Genomic DNA, 18025 nt, shown 5'->3' with positions numbered 1-18025 from the left:
AAGCTCAAAGTTTACGTTTTATTTTCAATTCATTGTGTCTACTAGATTATATGTCCGGTTTTGGTATATTATTTACCTCCTTATAGATTTCTTCTATTTTTCCTTTTTTTTGGTCATATATATTTAAGTATTTCAGATCATCAAAGCATCCGACAAAGGTGAAGATGAACTTTAAGTTTTAACCTGTGTATTTTACACAGATGATCTGTAGTGATCTGTAGTCATTAGTAGAGCTGTGGGAAAAACGGTGTTAAAAAAAACAGCAAAAAAAGTGCTCATGTGTAGCTAAAGCTATTAGCATGAAAGCAGTTTAAATAAAAAATCTCTGGACATTTCACAGGGTCATATGCTATTGATGGATACGTAAAATTAAAATCAAACTCAAACTGTAATAAATAAAGAAAATCAGTTGATTTTCTTTATTTCTGTGGGGCTTGTGTAGAGCCCCACAGAACAATGGGGCTCTACATAAGCGGCAAGGTTTTAGATGGGCACTTACCCAGGGCATGAAAACTCTGAAAACATGGAACGTTTTGAATAAAAACCTTACTTAACAGGACAAAAAATATATATCTTTCTGCATCAGTGCTAATATCAGAAACAAAAAAAAAACAAGTTCGCTCAAATCTTTGAATTTATACACAATTTATTGTTGATTACAGGGTTTTTAAAAAGTTACCTACACATTTACATGTGGTTACAAGTTTTTAAAATGATCCTCTAGTTGCATGATTGATTCTTGCAAAAGTGGAGTTAAAATAATCAGTATCCAAAATCGGTTCGTTTCATTATTCTGCTCTAGGAGCAAAATCACATAATCAGTGACACATTTTCATGGTCGCAAATGGATTAATTTCTCTTGTAGTGGAAACCATTTACAGGAAAATAAGTACATTTGTTGGTTAAGGTTAATTCACAGTTGATTAGGTCGTGGATTGGATGGATTTTAGATGTCTAAGGCCCAGGGTTTGAAGGATCCCGGCTTACTGGTTGGAACCTGTGAATGAAAACAGATTAAAGTCGTAATATCAAGATGAACGTTTCACTTTCAGGAGTCTAAGTAAACCGTCCTCAACTCTACCTTCTTAATAAACGGTGAGGCACAAGCCAGACAGGCCCTCTCCGGAGTCGCAGGCGTGTCCAGGAAAAATGGGCCAGACAGCCCAGAGTCGGAGCGAGCCGCCGTCACCGCGTCTTTGATGGCGAAGAAGACGGAGCTGCCCAGGAAGAGGGTGGGTTCTCCGATTCCCTATGGCGCCAGAAACAACCATGAGAGAGGTCCAATATAGGTCGAGAAACCTTCACCACTCGGTGCTGACCTTTGAGGAGTAGATGGCGTGGGGGTTGTAGGAGTCCGGCAGGAGGTAGACGTTGAACTTAAGAGGCACATCGCACACCGCGGGGATCTTGTACTGGGACGGACCTCGGGAGTACAGGATCCCGGTTGGGGAGTACTTCAGCTCCTCCAGAGTGTAGAGACCCAGACCCTGCGTGAACGCTCCTTCAATCTGACGAAGACGACAAACACAGAGGTAAGGAAGTCCAAATATCTACGTTTTTGCTGTGAGGTCCTTTAACCGGGTCCTACCTGGCCGATGTCCACAGACGGGTTTATGCTTCTGCCGATGTCCATCACAATGTCCGTTCTCAGTGTCTGCAAGAAGCAGGAAGACACCGACGTTACTCTGTTTCCAACAAACCCGAGGGTCGTTCCAACGGTTCAGACAACAGGCAGATCCACACCCGGTAGTCTCCTGTGAGGCAGTCCAGCTCCACCTCAGAGCAGCACACCCCAAAGGTAAAGTAGGAGTACGGATGGCCCTCCATCTTTTCCCAGTCATAGTAGAGGTCTTCCCCTCTGTGGAGGAACATAGGAGAAAGTTCTCACCTGCTGCTTTGGTCAGGAAAGACCTGAAGCAGTAGAGTTTAGACGTACCTGAAGAACCCCGTGGCTGATAAACTGATCTTCTGCAGATGAGCCTCCTTGATCTGCCATCAGAGCAAAGAATCATGTTACAGACCCATTAAAACATTAAAACCAATGGTGAGCACTGCTAACGGAAAAGCTAGTTCTGCTAATGCTAATTAATGCTAATGCATTAATCATAACGCTAAAGCACTAGTTCTGCTAGTGCTAAGTGTAAATATTAGCCTTGCTAATGCTAAAGTGTCAATCACAGGTATTAGTTCTCCAAACGCTAAAGCACAGATCATAAATATTAGTTTTATTGTCGTTGATTTCTCCTACTTTAAGACTCACTACTTGAAGACTTCTTAACAGCTTCAAACTTTAACGTTTTACAAATTATATGGAGAGAAATAATTTAGAGGAAGCTAAGTGCGCTAAACATTTTTGAAAGTTGTCAGAAGCTGTAAGCTAAAAATTAGCTCCACTATTAGATTCATGGAAGTGTGTCCACCACTGATTGAAACCATTCAAGGCTCAACTTCATGTTTCCAACACTTCATACCCAACTCTCCCATGATCCTTTAGGGTCCTTCAGCCTGATCGGCTCCAGTCTGCGGTACAGAATCTCACAGGCTTCCTGAAAACAGTAAAAACAACAGAAATGAGCAAAGAAAGCCCAGACATACAGCACAGACAGCAGGAACAAGGCTCACCTTGACCGCCATGCCGTTGGCGTCGGTGCCGAAGGAAGCGGCGGAGGGACAGGTGTTTGGAACGGTGCCGGTGCTGGTTTCACTGAGGAAGATCTTTGACGTCGGGATGTGAAGCTCCCGACTTGCAACCTGACAGCAAACAGGATCCCAGGTTATTTTATCATCAAGTTATTTGGTTTGTTCAGAAATAAATAAAGCAGATCCAGTTAAAATGATCCACATGGTTCAGGTTCAGAAAAACTATTTGCACTCACTGAAATGTTCACATTCAGAGTAATTTATTTTTGATATATGTTAAATGTCAATAGCTCTGTAATAATATAATAACAATAAAGTATCATTTCATTTTAGAATTCTTTATTAGAGTTTTTTACACTAATTATTTTGTTACTTAGAAAAAAATATTTGCATTTTTATTTTTTTACTGTGAAAAGTTATTTTCAAGAAAATTATTTATTACATTGATTTAATAATTGTTAAAATGTTTTCCTAACACTAAATTACATTTAATAATATAATGTATGTTACACTTATATAAGATTTATTTTGGCATTCTTGTGTTATGAATATTAATTTATATTGAGTTTTTTATTGCTACTTTCTTGTATTCCTATTTTATTTTCATTACATAAAATAACTTCTTATTTTATTTAATTATATTAGCACATTTTAATTATTCTATAACCACATTAATAAATTAATTTTTAGCTATTTATACTTCTACCAAGAAATTATGTTTCTTTTTAACTTTACAAAAATGGCTGTACTTCTATTGAATTTATTATATATTGTAATTATTAAGGTTTTTCAATCCCTCATTACGTTTTTTATTTTAGATTTCTTTAGTTTTTCATTTATTTAATCATCCATATAATATTATTTAAAATAAACTAATATTTTGCTCTTTTTATTATTATTCATTGTCTTCTCTGTGATTGGTGAAGTTTTGTTTTTTTTCTGCTTAGAAACATTTTTCCACTAAAAATAACAATCAGAAATGTGTATAAATATATTTGTCCTAAAAACCAGCCACATCTGGTTGAGTTCAGTACCTGCTGCATCTTGGTGTGGATCCCCTGACCCATCTCCGTCCCGCCATGAGTCACCAGAACAGAACCGTCTTTATAAATGTGGACCAGCGCTCCGGCCTGACAAACACCAACAGAAACCCTGAAAATGTTCTGGCAGCTGACGTGGATCCAGATGGAAGCGATGTGAACAGAACCTCACGGACCTGGTTTAAGAAGCTCTCTGCGAAGGCGATGCCGTACTTGATGGGAATGAGGGCAATGCCCTTCTTCCTCCAGCGGTTCTGCTGGTTGAACTGGTCCACGGCCTGGCGCCGGGCGCTGTAGTCGCTCTTCAGCTTGCAAAGCTCCCAGCAGCGATGCAGGTTCTCCGGGCTGAACTCGAACTTGTAGTGAGTGGCTGACGGGCCTTTGTACATGTTGACCTCTCTGACCTGCAGAGCATTTCACAATCAGAAAGCAAAGTACTTCCTGATGACCATTTGGGCACCAAGATGACCTCTGACCTGGTCTGCGGGGCGTCCCAGCGCCATGGCAACGTCATTGACCATGTTCTCCACCACCAGCAGGCCCTGGGGGACGCCGAAGCCTCTGAACGCCGTATTGGAGGGCAGATTGGTCCTGCAGGCAGCCGAGTGGCCTCTCATGTTGGGAATGTTGTAAACGTTGTCCAGATGAAGCAGAATCTTCTCAGAGATCTACAAGACGGTCCAAATCAGTGATTCTGTTTTATATTCTTGAAGGTCAGTGAATATTTTCTCTAAGAACATAAACTCAATGACCTACCAGCACAGACTCATCCACAAAGCAGCCGGCGTTGGCGTAATAGTAGTAATCCACAGCCATGATCCTTCCATCGTTCATAAAACCCACCTGAAGCAAGTTTCATAATAAACTCAGAATAAATTGAAATCTTTGGTAATAAAAACGAGACAATTTTTCAATTTATATAAACTTGAACAAACAAAAAAAGACTGCAGTTCCCATCTTTTCCACTTTCCCACTGCAATCCCTGTTCTGGCCAGTAGATGGCAGTCAATGTTCCAGCTGCTCCTTTAAATTTTGGGGAATTTCTGGACAGAAATGGCAACTCATAACTCAGACCAACTCTCATTTAGATAACGCAGCTAAGATGGATTCAGATAAATATATTTGAGATTTATGTTGCGTCTTTTGTCCTGGAATATAATGTCTCACAACAGGACGTAACTAAATGAGTTTTTTATGTTTCATCGTTGTTTCCAGAACAGGATCCATTTTTTTTCTAGTTAGTGGGTACTACGGCAAATGACTAATTCCTAAAATGACTAACGTTTAATTCGAAATATGAAAAAAACGTAAACTGCTCTACCCAACTTAGCCAGTAGATGGCAATATGTGACTTATGGGGTTCCTTTAATCTTTCAGGAAAGTCCAAACATCCCTTATTTTTATAATGTGATTATTTCACACACTAGATGCCTTGAGATAATTACACTCTTTAAATAAATACTTACTAAATAGTTGTACTTTTGTTGAGTGTTCTGTCTTATTTGTTATTTCAGGGAACAAGATATCTATAAAATGTATTTAAACAAAACAGCTGGCTAATTTTATTTCCAAAATACATTTAGGGAAAAAAAACATGATTCCTGCTTCAGCCACTAGATGGCAATAACTGATCCACGGTGCTTCTTTAATCCTGTTGGATTTTGTGAGCAGAAAGTCCAACCAAGTTGTTTTTATCTCAGGCACTTTGAGTCTGTTTTTGAGTTTTTTCTTACTTTGTATTTTCCCAGGACAGGATGACGCCCCCCGGTGATCAGCATGTCCTCGCCTCTCTCCAGGACACAGCGAACAGCTCGGTTGGTTCTAGGAACAAACAAACAAATGTAAACATCATGTTGAGGAATTTTCTGATTGTTAAATTTGAGATCTTAAATAATAAGAATAATTTCTAAATTTCTCTTTTCATGAGACTCACTTCCACGCAGCCACAGAGGTGATGGAGGCCAAGACGGAGGTCACAATCACCTTCCCTCCAAAAGCTCCGCCCAGTCTTTTCACGTGACAGGTGACTCTGTTGGACTGAATGTCCAGCGTTTCTGCAACTGCTTCCTGAAACCACAAAATGATCTCTTCTAAGTTTATGTTTCAGTTTTAGGACAGCTTTTAACTCCTCCACTGTGTACCTGAATAAGAGTGGGCCACTGGGTGGAGATGTAGACCTTGAACTCCTTCTCCTCGCCAACGGGAACAACCAGCATGCTCTGAGGCTCCATGTAGAAATGCTCCTGGCCTCCCAATCGAATCTGTCCTGAGAAGAAAAACACAACAAAAACAATTAGATAAGCTCAACCATGTTTACTGATGTTCATCTGAAGATATTTACCTTCATAAACTCGATCACAAGTCTTAAAAGCTTCAGTCACGTCTCCTCTAGCAAACATTCGCCGTGGCTCATAGTAAGACGACTTTTCGATGGCGTCCTGAGAGAAACGAGCGACGCTGTGATGAGCTATGAGTGAACACATCAAAGGAAGCTGAGGTGAAAATACAGACTCACCTCGATGGTGAATATGGGGTCTGGCAAGTCTTCGTAGGTGATCTTCACGGCGGCTGCTCCTCGCTTAGCATGCGTCTTCGTATCGGCCAGAACAGCGCAAACCGTCTGACCGACGCAGAACACCTGAGCAAAACAGGAGAGACTCAGCCTTTTACACCTGGTTTAAAAGTCCTTGTCTTTATTATACGTTGGATATTTTGAGCTTGGAAAAAACAGAAAAGGAAAAAAAGAAAATTGTCGCTATTCCTTCTTGACCACTAGATGGCAATATTTATTACACACGACTTCTTTAATTTATGAGAAACTTTATAGACAAAAAGTCAAACCAAACATATTTAATCCAAAGGCAGAACCTAAAAAGTTAATATTTTCCAAAACTCAAACTTCCATACCAGGATGGATGGATTGTTGGATGGTTGTTGGATGTAACCCAGCGTTTCTCCTCACCTGGTTCTCCGCCAGCAGCTCCTGTTCATAGCCAAACATGGGGCGGGCTTTCTTCCCTGGAACGTCATTGGCTGTGATCACGTCAACAACTCCTGGAAGCTTCAGGGCTTCGCTCACGTCCAGTGAGCTGTCGGACCAAAAGCATCAAATTATAAAAATAGGAACGTGAAAACTCCAACCAGCTGAAGGTTTCCTGGATCCTCTCCTCACGTGATCTTAGCGTGTGCCCGAGAGCTGGTGACCAGAACCATGAAGAGCTCCCCGTCCGTCTTGGGAATGTCATCGCAGTACACCGCCTCGCCTGTGGCCTGGCTGATGGCAGAGCGGTGCATCATGGGACGCCCCACTGGGTCCTGACTGTCCTGGTCCTTTGGCACGTGCTGAAGAAGAGGAGAAGCGTTATGAAGGTGGTGCCAGGTGTTTGTGATGTGAATGACTGAGGGACGAGTGCTGACCTGGAAATCCTGCAGACTGGGTTGGATTTCTTTCGGCAGAGGCTGCAGCTTTTCCGGAAGCTCGTCTTTGATCACGTTCTGCCAAGAAATGAGGAAGGTAAAGCAGCTGGATGCTGTCCTGGTAGAAAAGCTTTAAAAGGAAATGTATTCACCGCTTCTTTGAGCTTCTGCAGGACCTCCAGGTTGAATTTAAAGAGGAGGCTGAGCGTCAGCGATCGGCGAAATTCAACCTTCCCACCAGGAGCGGATGGAGGGAGATCCAGCTCCTCCAAGAGGGCGTCGTACGCCTGATTCAGCGTCTCCTCATCCCACAGCCTGATGGAAAACCAAACAGGAAAGGATAAAACACAGATAGGGGTTTAAAACAACATGAAAGAACACAATAATACCAACATCCGACCTTCCAGTGATGGCCTTGCAGGTCTTAGTGGCATTAACGGTGGTTGGACCCATTCCTCCGAAGTACAGGCTGACTTCCTGAACCACTCTGGATCCCTCGGAGAAAAGCACTCTCATTCCAGTCGTTACCGTAGCGAAGGAGACCTCCTTCCTTGGTGCCTGACGGAGAGCTCGCACATACTCCCCCTGCAGGTCAGATAAAGGTATTACAGTTATGATCACTCCTTTTTACAGCCCACAGTAGACACATGACTCTTCATAGTTCAGTATTTGCAGATTTTTCTGTGGAGTGTAGCTTCAAATTATTAATGCAAAAGCCACATTGCAACAACAAAGTTCACAATGCAAGTTATGCTAAAACAGAAGTTATGCTACAATGGAAGTTAAGCTCAACTTGCTAGCATAACAATTGTTTTAGCATAACTTTTTTTCTAAGGTGTGTTGTGGCTTTCTGGGCCACCGTATTACTTGGTGTTAAAACTATTTAAAAAGGCAGTTATTAGCATTTTTGGCATGGGATCTCAAGTACATTAGCTATTCACAACAGCTGTAATTTCCTGCAGACATGGAGACTTCTCTGTACTGTCGCTTTAAAATCCAAAGAGTCATTTATAAGCCTGATTAATTAGTGGATTAAATAATCTCATCAATTCAGAACCAATCAGAACTCAAGCCAGTGTCTAGCTCAATGAAACGTCCAAATGCGATCGATTAAAGAAGAGTTCTGCACCTTTCTTGTAAATGGAATAAAAACTGAGACGACGACATCCTCCGGCTTCAGGATGGTTTTCCCGAATCCAACGAAGAAGTCCTGATTCAGAGGAACCTCTCGACTTCCTCCTGCAGGATTCAACCAAAACTAGCTTAGAAAGGATCTCACTTCTTTGTTGAGTAAAAGTGATGGAAGAGGAGGCAGCTCACCGGTGGAGATGACTTTAACTTTGCAGTTCCCAGCAGCCAGAACAGGGTTCAGGTCTGAGTTGGGATACGCGCTCACGATGTTTCCTCCGAGAGACTAGAAATGAAAAACAATTACCCAGAAACATTTATACATTAATTTAAGAGCATTTACAACCTGCCTGTTGGTTCTTTATTACTTTTTGAGCAAAACAACTGTAAGTTTTATCCAGCTGACTGTTCTGGACTGAATTTCTGGAATGAAGTTGAGCAAGAAAACTTATTGGTTTTGAATTGTCCCTACGGCAACATTGCGGATCTGCAGGCTGCCCAGGTTCCTCAGTTGCTGGATCAGAGCTCTGAACAGCTCCGTCTTCTCCTCTGGGAGCTGAGGAACCATTTTCTCCAACAGAGACTGGAGCTCAGACAGACTGGAGCCGGCTCCGACCCAAACACCTGCAACAAACACGTAAAGACAAATTCAGAGCAAATCTGAAAATACTACGCAAAATAATTCATTTTAAGCCCTTATTAACTAAAGTTTTGATGACTATGGATCCCAGAGAATGAAAACTCAAACTTCAGTGTCTCAGAAAATACAAATTTTGTGAAAAACTTAAATATATAGAAAGTTGAGTGGAAAGAAAAAGTGTGGTAGAATAGATCCTGTGAATTTGTGGGATCTTCATAAGGATGAGAGACAACAGAACCAATGATGAAGATGAGATGAAGGCAGGTTTTAAAGCAAAGTGGACTTCCTGAACCTCAGTAGAACTACAAGCTGATCTCCTCCATGCTACGCTGCACTGACACAGTAATTCATGCAAAAGGAGCTCAGACCAATGTGTGAGTGCATAGAAATATGAAAATTCTGTTTAAAATATTATTTTTTATTGATCTGTTGTTATAGTCTGAGACAAACTTTTAGATTTTCATTCTCGTTAAACCATAAAGACTTAAAATATTATGCCCTATGTTTAAATAATACATTAATTTAATTTTAAAATATTGAACTTTCTCAGAATATTCTCATAGTTTGAGCTGCACTTGTTTGGCAGAGTGTAGCTTTCAAAAATTCACCAGAATGTAATAAAAAGTGTTACATTTTATATCTCACAGTGAATAAGTAAGATTTTCCAATTTGTATGAGGTTTTTAAACAAACAGGAAGAAGCAAAGAGGAACTCACCGTCTGCTCCCTCTGAGACTTCAAACAGCTCTTTGACTCTCATGGGAGAGATGATCAGTGGATGCAGGATGCCTTTGAATTTAATGTCTGGACCTTCAATAAAAAGAAAGAAACCACCATGTTTAGTCTAAAAGCCGGTTCAGTCCAACCATCACAAACATAAACTCTACTGGGATTTTAACTGGAACTGTTTGCATTAGATGACAAAAACAACAAAAACAACAAACAAGGATCTAGAGGCCAAAGAGCTATTTTGGATCTTTTTAGATCCAAAATAGCTCTTTTTAGATCTTTTTAGCAACTCAAAAAACTGAATTTCCAATAACTGGAACAAGCACTTATGTTTTGTTTATAAATTAATGCAGAAAACGTTATTTAATCATATTTTTTGTCTTTCAGGTAACAAAATAAGACATAAAGAACTAAAATCTGGAAACTCAAATCATTATAAAATAATTATCCAGATTTGGGAAATGATCAAATCAAACTCAGCACTTTCCCAGCCTACATTCAAACCCTAACATGCCCATTGTTAAGCATGGTGGTAGGTGTGTGATGCTGTGGGCTCTGGGAAGCTTGTCAGGGTGCATGGCATCATGAAAACACAAGCCTGTTGGACTCTGGGAGAGATTAGAGAGGACTCAGGACTCTGGATGATTGGTATTGCGTTAGTGACCCTTGCGGACCTATGTTGGTGTTGCCCATGACCAGTGGAGCCTTTGAGTTCTTTGCCCTGAACTGGACCAGCTCCTCCAGAGAGGTGGGGGACACCCAGGTCATCCTCTCTCCATGAAAGGTCAATATTTGGGGGTTCGCCGCCTCAGCCATCAACTGTGGATCATCATACAAAGAGATTAATGCATATTTACACATTAAGGGTAGAGAGCTGCACATTGATGACCTACAATCAGTTCTGGAGGAAAGATCAGCTCCTGGGTCGGGTCCAGGGGAAGAAACTTCTCTTGGTCAAATAGTCGTGGCTTTTCCTGAAGATTGGGTTGTAAAAAATGGATTTTTAGAGGCTGGATGATGAAACAACACAAGCTAATTGGTGTAAAAGTGGAGAAAGGAAGAGAAAAGCTGGTGGAACAGGGGTACAATGCTGGAAAAAGGGACAAGAAAAGACTGTAAGACAAGCTCACATGCTCTGTTTCATTGGTATTTCCTTCTCCATTCAGGCAACAGTCAGCTCCTCCATTGGCTTGGCAGCAGTTCCCTTCCTGCTGGTACAGATTAGACTGGTACTGTTTATGATTGACCATCACGTGAAAGACAAAGCAGAGGCAGTAAACGAAGAGACAGTATAAGTGAATAATTCCTGAATGACGAAACTCGAACCTGGCAGAAAGTCCTGCAGCCGTCCACAATGGGTCGATATCCAGTACAGCGACACAGATTTCCTGAAAATCACCAAAAACCACAATCTGGTTGTGTAAAAGAAAGACTTTATGAGAAAGTTACTGAATTCTACATTTGGTCTCAGGTGTAACAAGAATTTATTCTGGGCCAGTGAGTACTTAGAGTTTAATAAAGCAAACGAACCACCCAGAGCCTGCGTGATGTCGTCCATGGTTGGCTTTGGCTTGTTCCTCAGCAAGGCGTACATGGACATCACCATCCCCGGAGTGCAGAATCCACACTGGGAGCCGTGAGCCTTCGCTATTCGCTCCTGAGGGAATAACGGCAACTGGATGAAGGACTCTTTGGCATAACTTCCAGAATCATTGTCTCTTACAATCTGTGGTACTATTGACCGGCAGATCTCAATACTCCAGGCTGCTGGATCGTCCAGTACTTTATACCAGCTAGACTCCTGCAATACTTTAACAACCGGATGTACTGGTACCCTACAATGCCTGAACCTCTTGTTTAACTGACTGTCTAATTCTACAGACAGTCAGTTAAACTATAGTTAATGAATGCCCAGGACATCCAACTACAATAAATCAGACAACTCAGCACCTCCTCAGTCCTTTATGCTCCCTTGGTATTCCTGATCTACCAGAAGTCTGGAATGCTTGAATTCCAGTACTCCTTACTGGACGGTGCTGTTCCTCTGACACTGGTGAATCTCTAGTATTCCTGAATCTCTTGGAACTGTACATTGCCTAAACTCTGGTAATTCCTACTGCTAGATCCCTTTGTACTCTGAGCTACCCAAAGCTCTAGTAACTTCTCACAGATTGATCTCTTGTTGGTCTCCAGACTGCCAAAGCCTCAGTACTCCCAACTGTTGGATCTCAACTAAGGACTTCTTGAACTGTTGCCACTCCTGACTGCAACATCTCCTGGCATTATGGCATCTCAACAAACCCTTGGCACTTCTGTCAGCTGGTTCTGCTTATGGCTAAATATCTCAGTAACCTTTAGCTCCGCATGTATTTTGTGTTTCAAAAGAAGAAAGAAATTTCAATTGAAATAGCAACAAACAGCTACTATATAAAGAGATCCTAACACAGAGCAGATGTTTTTACACAGTCATCCAGTTTTACACCATCAAGCCATTCTCTTGTTGATACCATAAAATAGCTGTGGGACAAAGGTTCATGTATGGGGAAATAGGACAGAGGCAACTTTTTGATGTCATGAGATAACATTACTTATAGTAAACACCAGCGAGTGTGATGCATTTCTGTTCTGTAATTTGCACTGGTAAATCCTAAAATGTGCAGTATTTTTCTTGAATTCTTTGTGTATTTAATCTATTGTGCTTCTCTTTTTAAATTATCTCAAATATAATTGAGTTAAATTTGACTTTAGAACTTAATTAAAAACTTACATTAAGAAAACAACGTGTAGAAAACACAGTTCCAAGTTTTTGGTGCTTAGGTTTGGTAAAATCTGACATAAAATTGCAAATATATCCAAATATTTTAAGCAAAACAGCCAAATAAAATGGGGACAGACCTGCACGGGGTGGATCCTGGTCTTGGAGCTGCCGATACCCTCCACTGTGGTGATGGCGGCTCCATAGAGCTGACAGACCGGCAGGAGGCAGGCATTGGCTGAGTAATGGCTGATTGTGCGGTAAAGGGAAACTGCTGCTGTTTTACTGGAAGTACTGCAAAAGTTCTGACTTTATTAGACCGACTGCTTCTGTCATCATGAACCCAAAGATGTACCGGTTTAACTTGAAGCGACCTTGGCCTTTGTCTCTCTGCAACATGTAGCATGCAGTTCTGTTTTGCAACATCATTCTGAGCAGCAAACATGATCTGAGAACTCTTGATAAATTCTGTGAACTCAGATGAGACTTTATCACAGACGTCCACTTCATCTCAAGCAAATCTGCAAATCAAGCAATCCAAAACACTTTCCTCTGATTATTATATCATCGTTTATCTGCCTCTTCTGTTGAACTTTCAGTCAACAGCCAATAAAAATCAGACAGTTAGATTTTGCCGACTCATGCTGACAGAATCTGAACTTTGACCTGCTCCGGATGTGCCTTGTGCAGATTTGTTTTTATTTCTGTGAATTGGATTACACACCCAGAATGAATATTTTTTTCTGTAAGGAGGTTCAGCAGCAGAAGTGTTGACTTCTTATTCTCTGCCTGGAAATTATTTACATTTCTTCTCTGCTGTGTTTCATGCCACTTTGTTTAATATTAAATTTTCCCTCGTTCCCAACAACAATAGTCAAATTTACACCTTATAATCACTGCAGCACATTAAATTTGAATTTGGAGAATCAGCAGACGTCATGCCAAAAATGGGCGGAGTCTAATCAGACCACTGGAGCCAACCAATTAGTGCGGTTCTCTTCTTTATATCTAACAATTCAGATATCTGCCATTATCCAAAGATAAAACAGCAAAAGCTGTTGGTACATGTAAGTAAATACCAACAACCTCAAAGGTATTGCTACCATTTTTATTGATTTGTGTACTGGTTAATTGTTGGTTGATATTAACCAGTACACATTTAGCTAACAGGTTTTTTTTTTCATAATCAGTTCAAACAATTTCTGAGGCATAAAAAGATGCTTTCAATGAAACTAAGAAAACTATTATTTTTGTAGAAGAGTCATAGACATTAAAATCAGCTTATTTAACATAAAATTGCAGAAATACAACCAATAAGATTAATTACACATGACCTTAAATTATATTTTTAAAAAGTATGAAATTCAACGCTTTGTTAACTATCTGAATTGAACGTTGGGTCCAGTTTACACCCAGAAGTAAAGTGATCTAGATGCAAAAAAAGACAAAGTCCTTTTTAAATTTTGAAAAACCACACCAACATTAATGAATGGGACATAAATCAATTAGCTTTTTTTTTTTTTTAGAAATTCAGATTTTTATATTTTAAAGTCTGGTTTATGCAGACCTGAAAATGATGGAATCAGATTAAAAACTTTTCAAAACTATGTTGGAACCCTGAGGGACATTTGTTTGTTTTGAAGTTTTTAGAATTATTATAACTGTGTATTTTATATCTAATTATATGTTTTATGGTTAGTTCTAAATTGCTTTAGTTTCTATGAGACATCGATCTCTTTACTAAACAATAACTTTGCTATTACTTTGCAGCAAGTAAGGATGTTAGCTTAGCATCTTCACAGTCCAGAAACCACTAGAGAATCTCTTCAAAACTTATTATTCATTAGCTTTAGCATATGCTAGGCTAAAATGTGTAGCTTTTGATCACAATTATTACATATTTTCACAGTAAAATTATCATTCAGAAACCTGTTTTCTTTTATCTTAATATTTGTTTGATGATCTGAAACATTTAGCAGAACATCAGAAGAAGATCTCTAGTTCTAATACCACAGAAGAAGAACCAGGAGAATAAAGGATACACGATGGTCTTGGTAGCGGGTTGGTAGCGTGACACCATCACAGTACACGCCCCGCATCCTCCGCCGCCGCAGCCAGACTTGGTTCCAGTTAACCTCACTGAGATAAGAGTCAAGAACAAAACAAACCTCCATTCATAAAGAAAAACTATAACAAGAACGTGAAGATGGAGTGGGAGCTGCTCTGAAGGATACGCTTCTCCCTGAGGAAGGGCAGCAGCATCGTCTCAGGATCCACATGGCTCTCAGTCACCTGTTAAACCACAGAGAATGCAGCGTTTATTTATTCAGGTGTCTGCAAACCAGATGAAACCCACAGCCTCAAAAACCTTCTGCTGCTATATCTACAGCTGAAAATTCTCTGGTGTTAAAAATAGATGCAAAAATTCCAAGATATTCCAGAGTTTTTACTAATTATTTCTACAGTTTGCACAATAAAAAAACAGAAAACTACAACATCTCACAGTTTTACACCATTAAAAAAGTTTTACACCATTAAAAACTACAACTTTCAAGAAAACAAACGTTATGTAACTGTGTATTAGCGCTGAAAAAGTCTAAAATCCTGTCATATAATTTTTTTTCTTATATATGTAACAGTTTTGGTGTGATTCTGATGAATAAAAATAAAAATGTAACTTTATATTTAGTCCTTTTCGTTGGTTATTAACCCTAATAACGTATTAACTTTAAATCAAAAGAGCGTTTATTTGATTAGCCGAGTGACGTCATTCTGTACCAGAATCTGAACCGTGACAAATGTCAGCAGGACACCTCAACTTCCCTTCTTTAAATTTGACCGAAATGTGAAGTTTTATATAAATATATACTTATATAAACACACTTTATTGCTCGGATCGATGCTGCCTTCTCCTCTAAACCAAACGCAACATGTTTTCTTGGTTATAAAAAGTAAACAAAAGTCTGAAAGCTCGGTCTGAGTGAGGAAACCGAGATGAGAACAGTTAAAATGTCTGCAGGTTGAGCCAAAAAACGGCATAATTCATGTGAAAAAGGATCAGTTTACCTTTCTCCCATTGATAAACACGCACAGAGTGTCTCCTTCTTGTTGTCCAGACATCCTGCAACTGCATGCACAGCTGCTGCACAAGTGCAACTTTAACTCTGCGGCACTTCCGGTGGTGCAACTTTCAAAATAAAAGTCTCAGGTCAAAGAAAAATTTATATATTTCCAGATTTATACATTATTCAGAGTCAGACTTTCTGGAGATAGTTCTTTTTATTGTTACTTGTTGACTCCTGAGGTTTGGTCCAGTTTGTGGTTCTGAAATACTTAAGATGACGTTTTATTTTCATCAAATTGATATTTTGTAGCAGATTGAAATTACAAAATGAACTAAAAATAAGTGAGAATCGGATTTTTGTCTCTATTTTATGAATTGTGAGAAAATTCTTTCGCAGTAATAGTTGATTTCCAAGCCATTTTACTTGTTTTTCTTTCAAATTCATGATAGGGTGTATTTTATTTTCATAGCTCACTTCCTTTCTCGCCCTGCTGCTTAACTCTAATTTTATCAGTGTTAATATGACGCATATGGTGGGAGTAGAAACTCCCACCTAAAACCCTGCAACCTAATCAAACATGGCCTACGTTAGCAATAAAAACACTTCAGTTTATTACATTCATTAAACATAAACAATTAACTGACATCTTGAAGATTTTCCTGTTAAGAGTTAACAGGACTCCAGCAAAAAGCCATAATTAAAGTCACATTTCACATATTTTGTTGTAAATCTAGTTAAACTACAGTCAGCAGATCAAAAATCAACCAATAGGAGCTCCGTTTCTAAAATAGTTCATAAACATAGTTTCTTCATATCTGCTGTAAAGTGATCCGTAATCATTAACACTGCTGCTTTGTTTCAGAGTTAATTATTCACAGTTTAGTTGCTCAGATAAAGAACAGAGATTCACCTGAGAGCGATAAATGAGGATTATTAGATCGTAGATCGTGGCGGTAATCTTTTCATATTAATCTTTACCTGCTCTAAATGTGAAGTAGTTGTGTCAACAAGATGGACAGGACAGATGTGGAGAAAATAAAACTGAAAAACGAACACAAGAGGGCGCTAAAGGGAAAGCTGACAATGTTTTAAACCTAGAAAACAAACATGCCCATTTTAATTTATTACAAAATCATTAAAACGTTTTTTATTATAATTTTTCATTCCATATATTAAGAAGACTTTAATTCAGTTTATCTTGCGGATCATGCTTTACAGCTGGTAAGCATTAATATTCAGTTTCTCAGGAGAGGATATTACATAGAACTAATTTAAAAATCATGCATGAGATTTATTGAAAAATACAAAGTAACAGATGTTAGAGGAAACCAGGCAGACAGCAACAAATAACTAAAAGTAAAAGTAAACAGCTTAAGTAAAAATAGGAGTGATTGAAAACTGGATGCTTTAATATTTGGGAAATATTAATTATGGGGTGCAGTTTGTAAAGTTACAGCATGTCACAGTTTAAAATTAAAAGCAACAAATTGAGTTATTTACCAAATAAAAAAAGGGGTTAATTTTTCAATGTCGTATTTTAACCATCGTATTATATATTTATTAGTTAATGTCACGGGTCAAAGCTAAATATTTACTTCGTAAATAATAGAACCAGTCCAAAATGGTGATGTAGTTCAGTCAGTGTCCAGCAGGGGGAGCTAGTCCAACATGATGTAGTTCCTTCAGAGTCCAGCAGACGGTTTCCACTGTAAAACAACATAAAGTGAGGAAGGTCTTCCATAGATAACCCTCACCATATCCAAGCATGTCACAATAAGCAATAAATCAATAAATCGCATAATAAATTAAAACTAGCACGATAATTTCCATTTGAACAACAATCATCATAGATTTGAATATTGTTGAAAAGCCGCCATTTTGAGAAACATCTTCACTGCCTGCCAAACTACTATTATTTTATTTTTAAATATAATCTTGACTACAGAGACTCTCTAATCCATTTTAAATATTGTAGTTTTGTTTGCTGTTTTGTTGTTGTTGGATATTTTAAATTAAAACTTTTTTGATCTTTGAAAACAATCTCAAATAATATTATCACTTATCGTAATATTTTCTGGGACAATTTATTGTAAAGAAACATTTGTAATCATGATAGATGTAACTATACTAGAGAATAAGTTGATATTGATTTTTTGTCTTCACTTTTTGAAGCTAGCTGCCTTTCCTCCACAGCGTTATCTCCCATCATCTGCTGAACAAGCTGCCCTTCCCCCTCGTCTTTTACTCCGTAATTCATCTTGTCCTCGAGGGAGTGCGGGTTTCATTCCAGTTTCTTCTGGAAACAGCATGACGCCGTAACCCACAGCAGGGACGTCCATACTGGAAACCCGCACTAACTCTCAGCCACACGATGCATCAGCTAACGACATAAACACAGGTTACATGTTCCAAGTGAGGAAGCTACCACTTTTCTCTGTCACTTAAAGAGTCAGACTGAATTAACTGAAGGGAAAACATTTAAATATGATGTATTTTAATACGACAGACAGGCCAGCAGCTCTGGAAAGTAATTTTCCTGCAGCCTGATGTAGTAAAATTGATTTAAAAAGCTTTCTGCCTGAGGAGCTTTCTGCTCCAGAACACCACAGAGA

At 39.2% G+C, this 18025-nt stretch overlaps 1 protein-coding gene across 2 annotated transcripts; it reads right to left on the bottom strand.

Annotated features, from left to right (window-relative positions):
• Nucleotides 1–628: 628 nt before the first annotated feature.
• On the bottom strand, nt 629–15498 carry aox6 (aldehyde oxidase 6). Of its 2 annotated transcripts, none has more exons than XM_014972036.2 (35): nt 15415–15498; nt 14583–14640; nt 14391–14487; nt 12489–12597; nt 11124–11250; nt 10920–10981; nt 10724–10804; nt 10487–10567; nt 10268–10412; nt 9582–9674; nt 8698–8849; nt 8418–8511; nt 8227–8336; nt 7498–7682; nt 7250–7412; nt 7098–7175; nt 6853–7022; nt 6643–6769; nt 6196–6318; nt 6022–6118; nt 5822–5946; nt 5614–5747; nt 5414–5501; nt 4437–4523; nt 4157–4348; nt 3857–4084; nt 3675–3770; nt 2623–2751; nt 2472–2546; nt 1937–1989; nt 1744–1858; nt 1589–1654; nt 1320–1508; nt 1082–1249; nt 629–997 (listed from the first exon to the last, which is right to left on the bottom strand). In XM_014972036.2, exons 1-35 carry the CDS (start codon nt 15466–15468, stop codon nt 947–949), a joined length of 4002 nt encoding a protein of 1333 aa, XP_014827522.2. In that variant the 5' UTR covers nt 15469–15498; the 3' UTR covers nt 629–946. The 2 variants fall into 2 exon arrangements, with proteins under 2 accessions (XP_014827522.2, XP_014827523.2); XM_014972037.2 differs by having other exon boundaries at nt 10724–10801.
• Between the last annotated feature and the right edge of the window lie 2527 nt (nt 15499–18025).

The sequence above is a fragment of the Poecilia mexicana genome, unplaced genomic scaffold (genome assembly GCF_051168715.1).
Source record: "Poecilia mexicana isolate PSO_F unplaced genomic scaffold, ASM5116871v1 scaffold_2, whole genome shotgun sequence".
NCBI classification, from domain to species: Eukaryota; Metazoa; Chordata; class Actinopteri; order Cyprinodontiformes; family Poeciliidae; genus Poecilia; species Poecilia mexicana.
This window is presented reverse-complemented; position numbering and strand designations above follow the sequence as displayed.

Coding starts and splice junctions, on each gene's coding strand:
- aox6 (XM_014972036.2), bottom strand. CDS start 15,468: ATGTCTGGACAACAAGAAGGAGACACTCTGTGCGTGTTTATCAATGGG. Junction 10,982..11,123: donor CATCACGCAGGCTCTGGGTG/GTTCGTTTGCTT, acceptor GGTGATTTTCAG/GAAATCTGTGTCGCTGTACT. Junction 5,947..6,021: donor TTGTGATCGAGTTTATGAAG/GTAAATATCTTC, acceptor TTTTCTTCTCAG/GACAGATTCGATTGGGAGGC.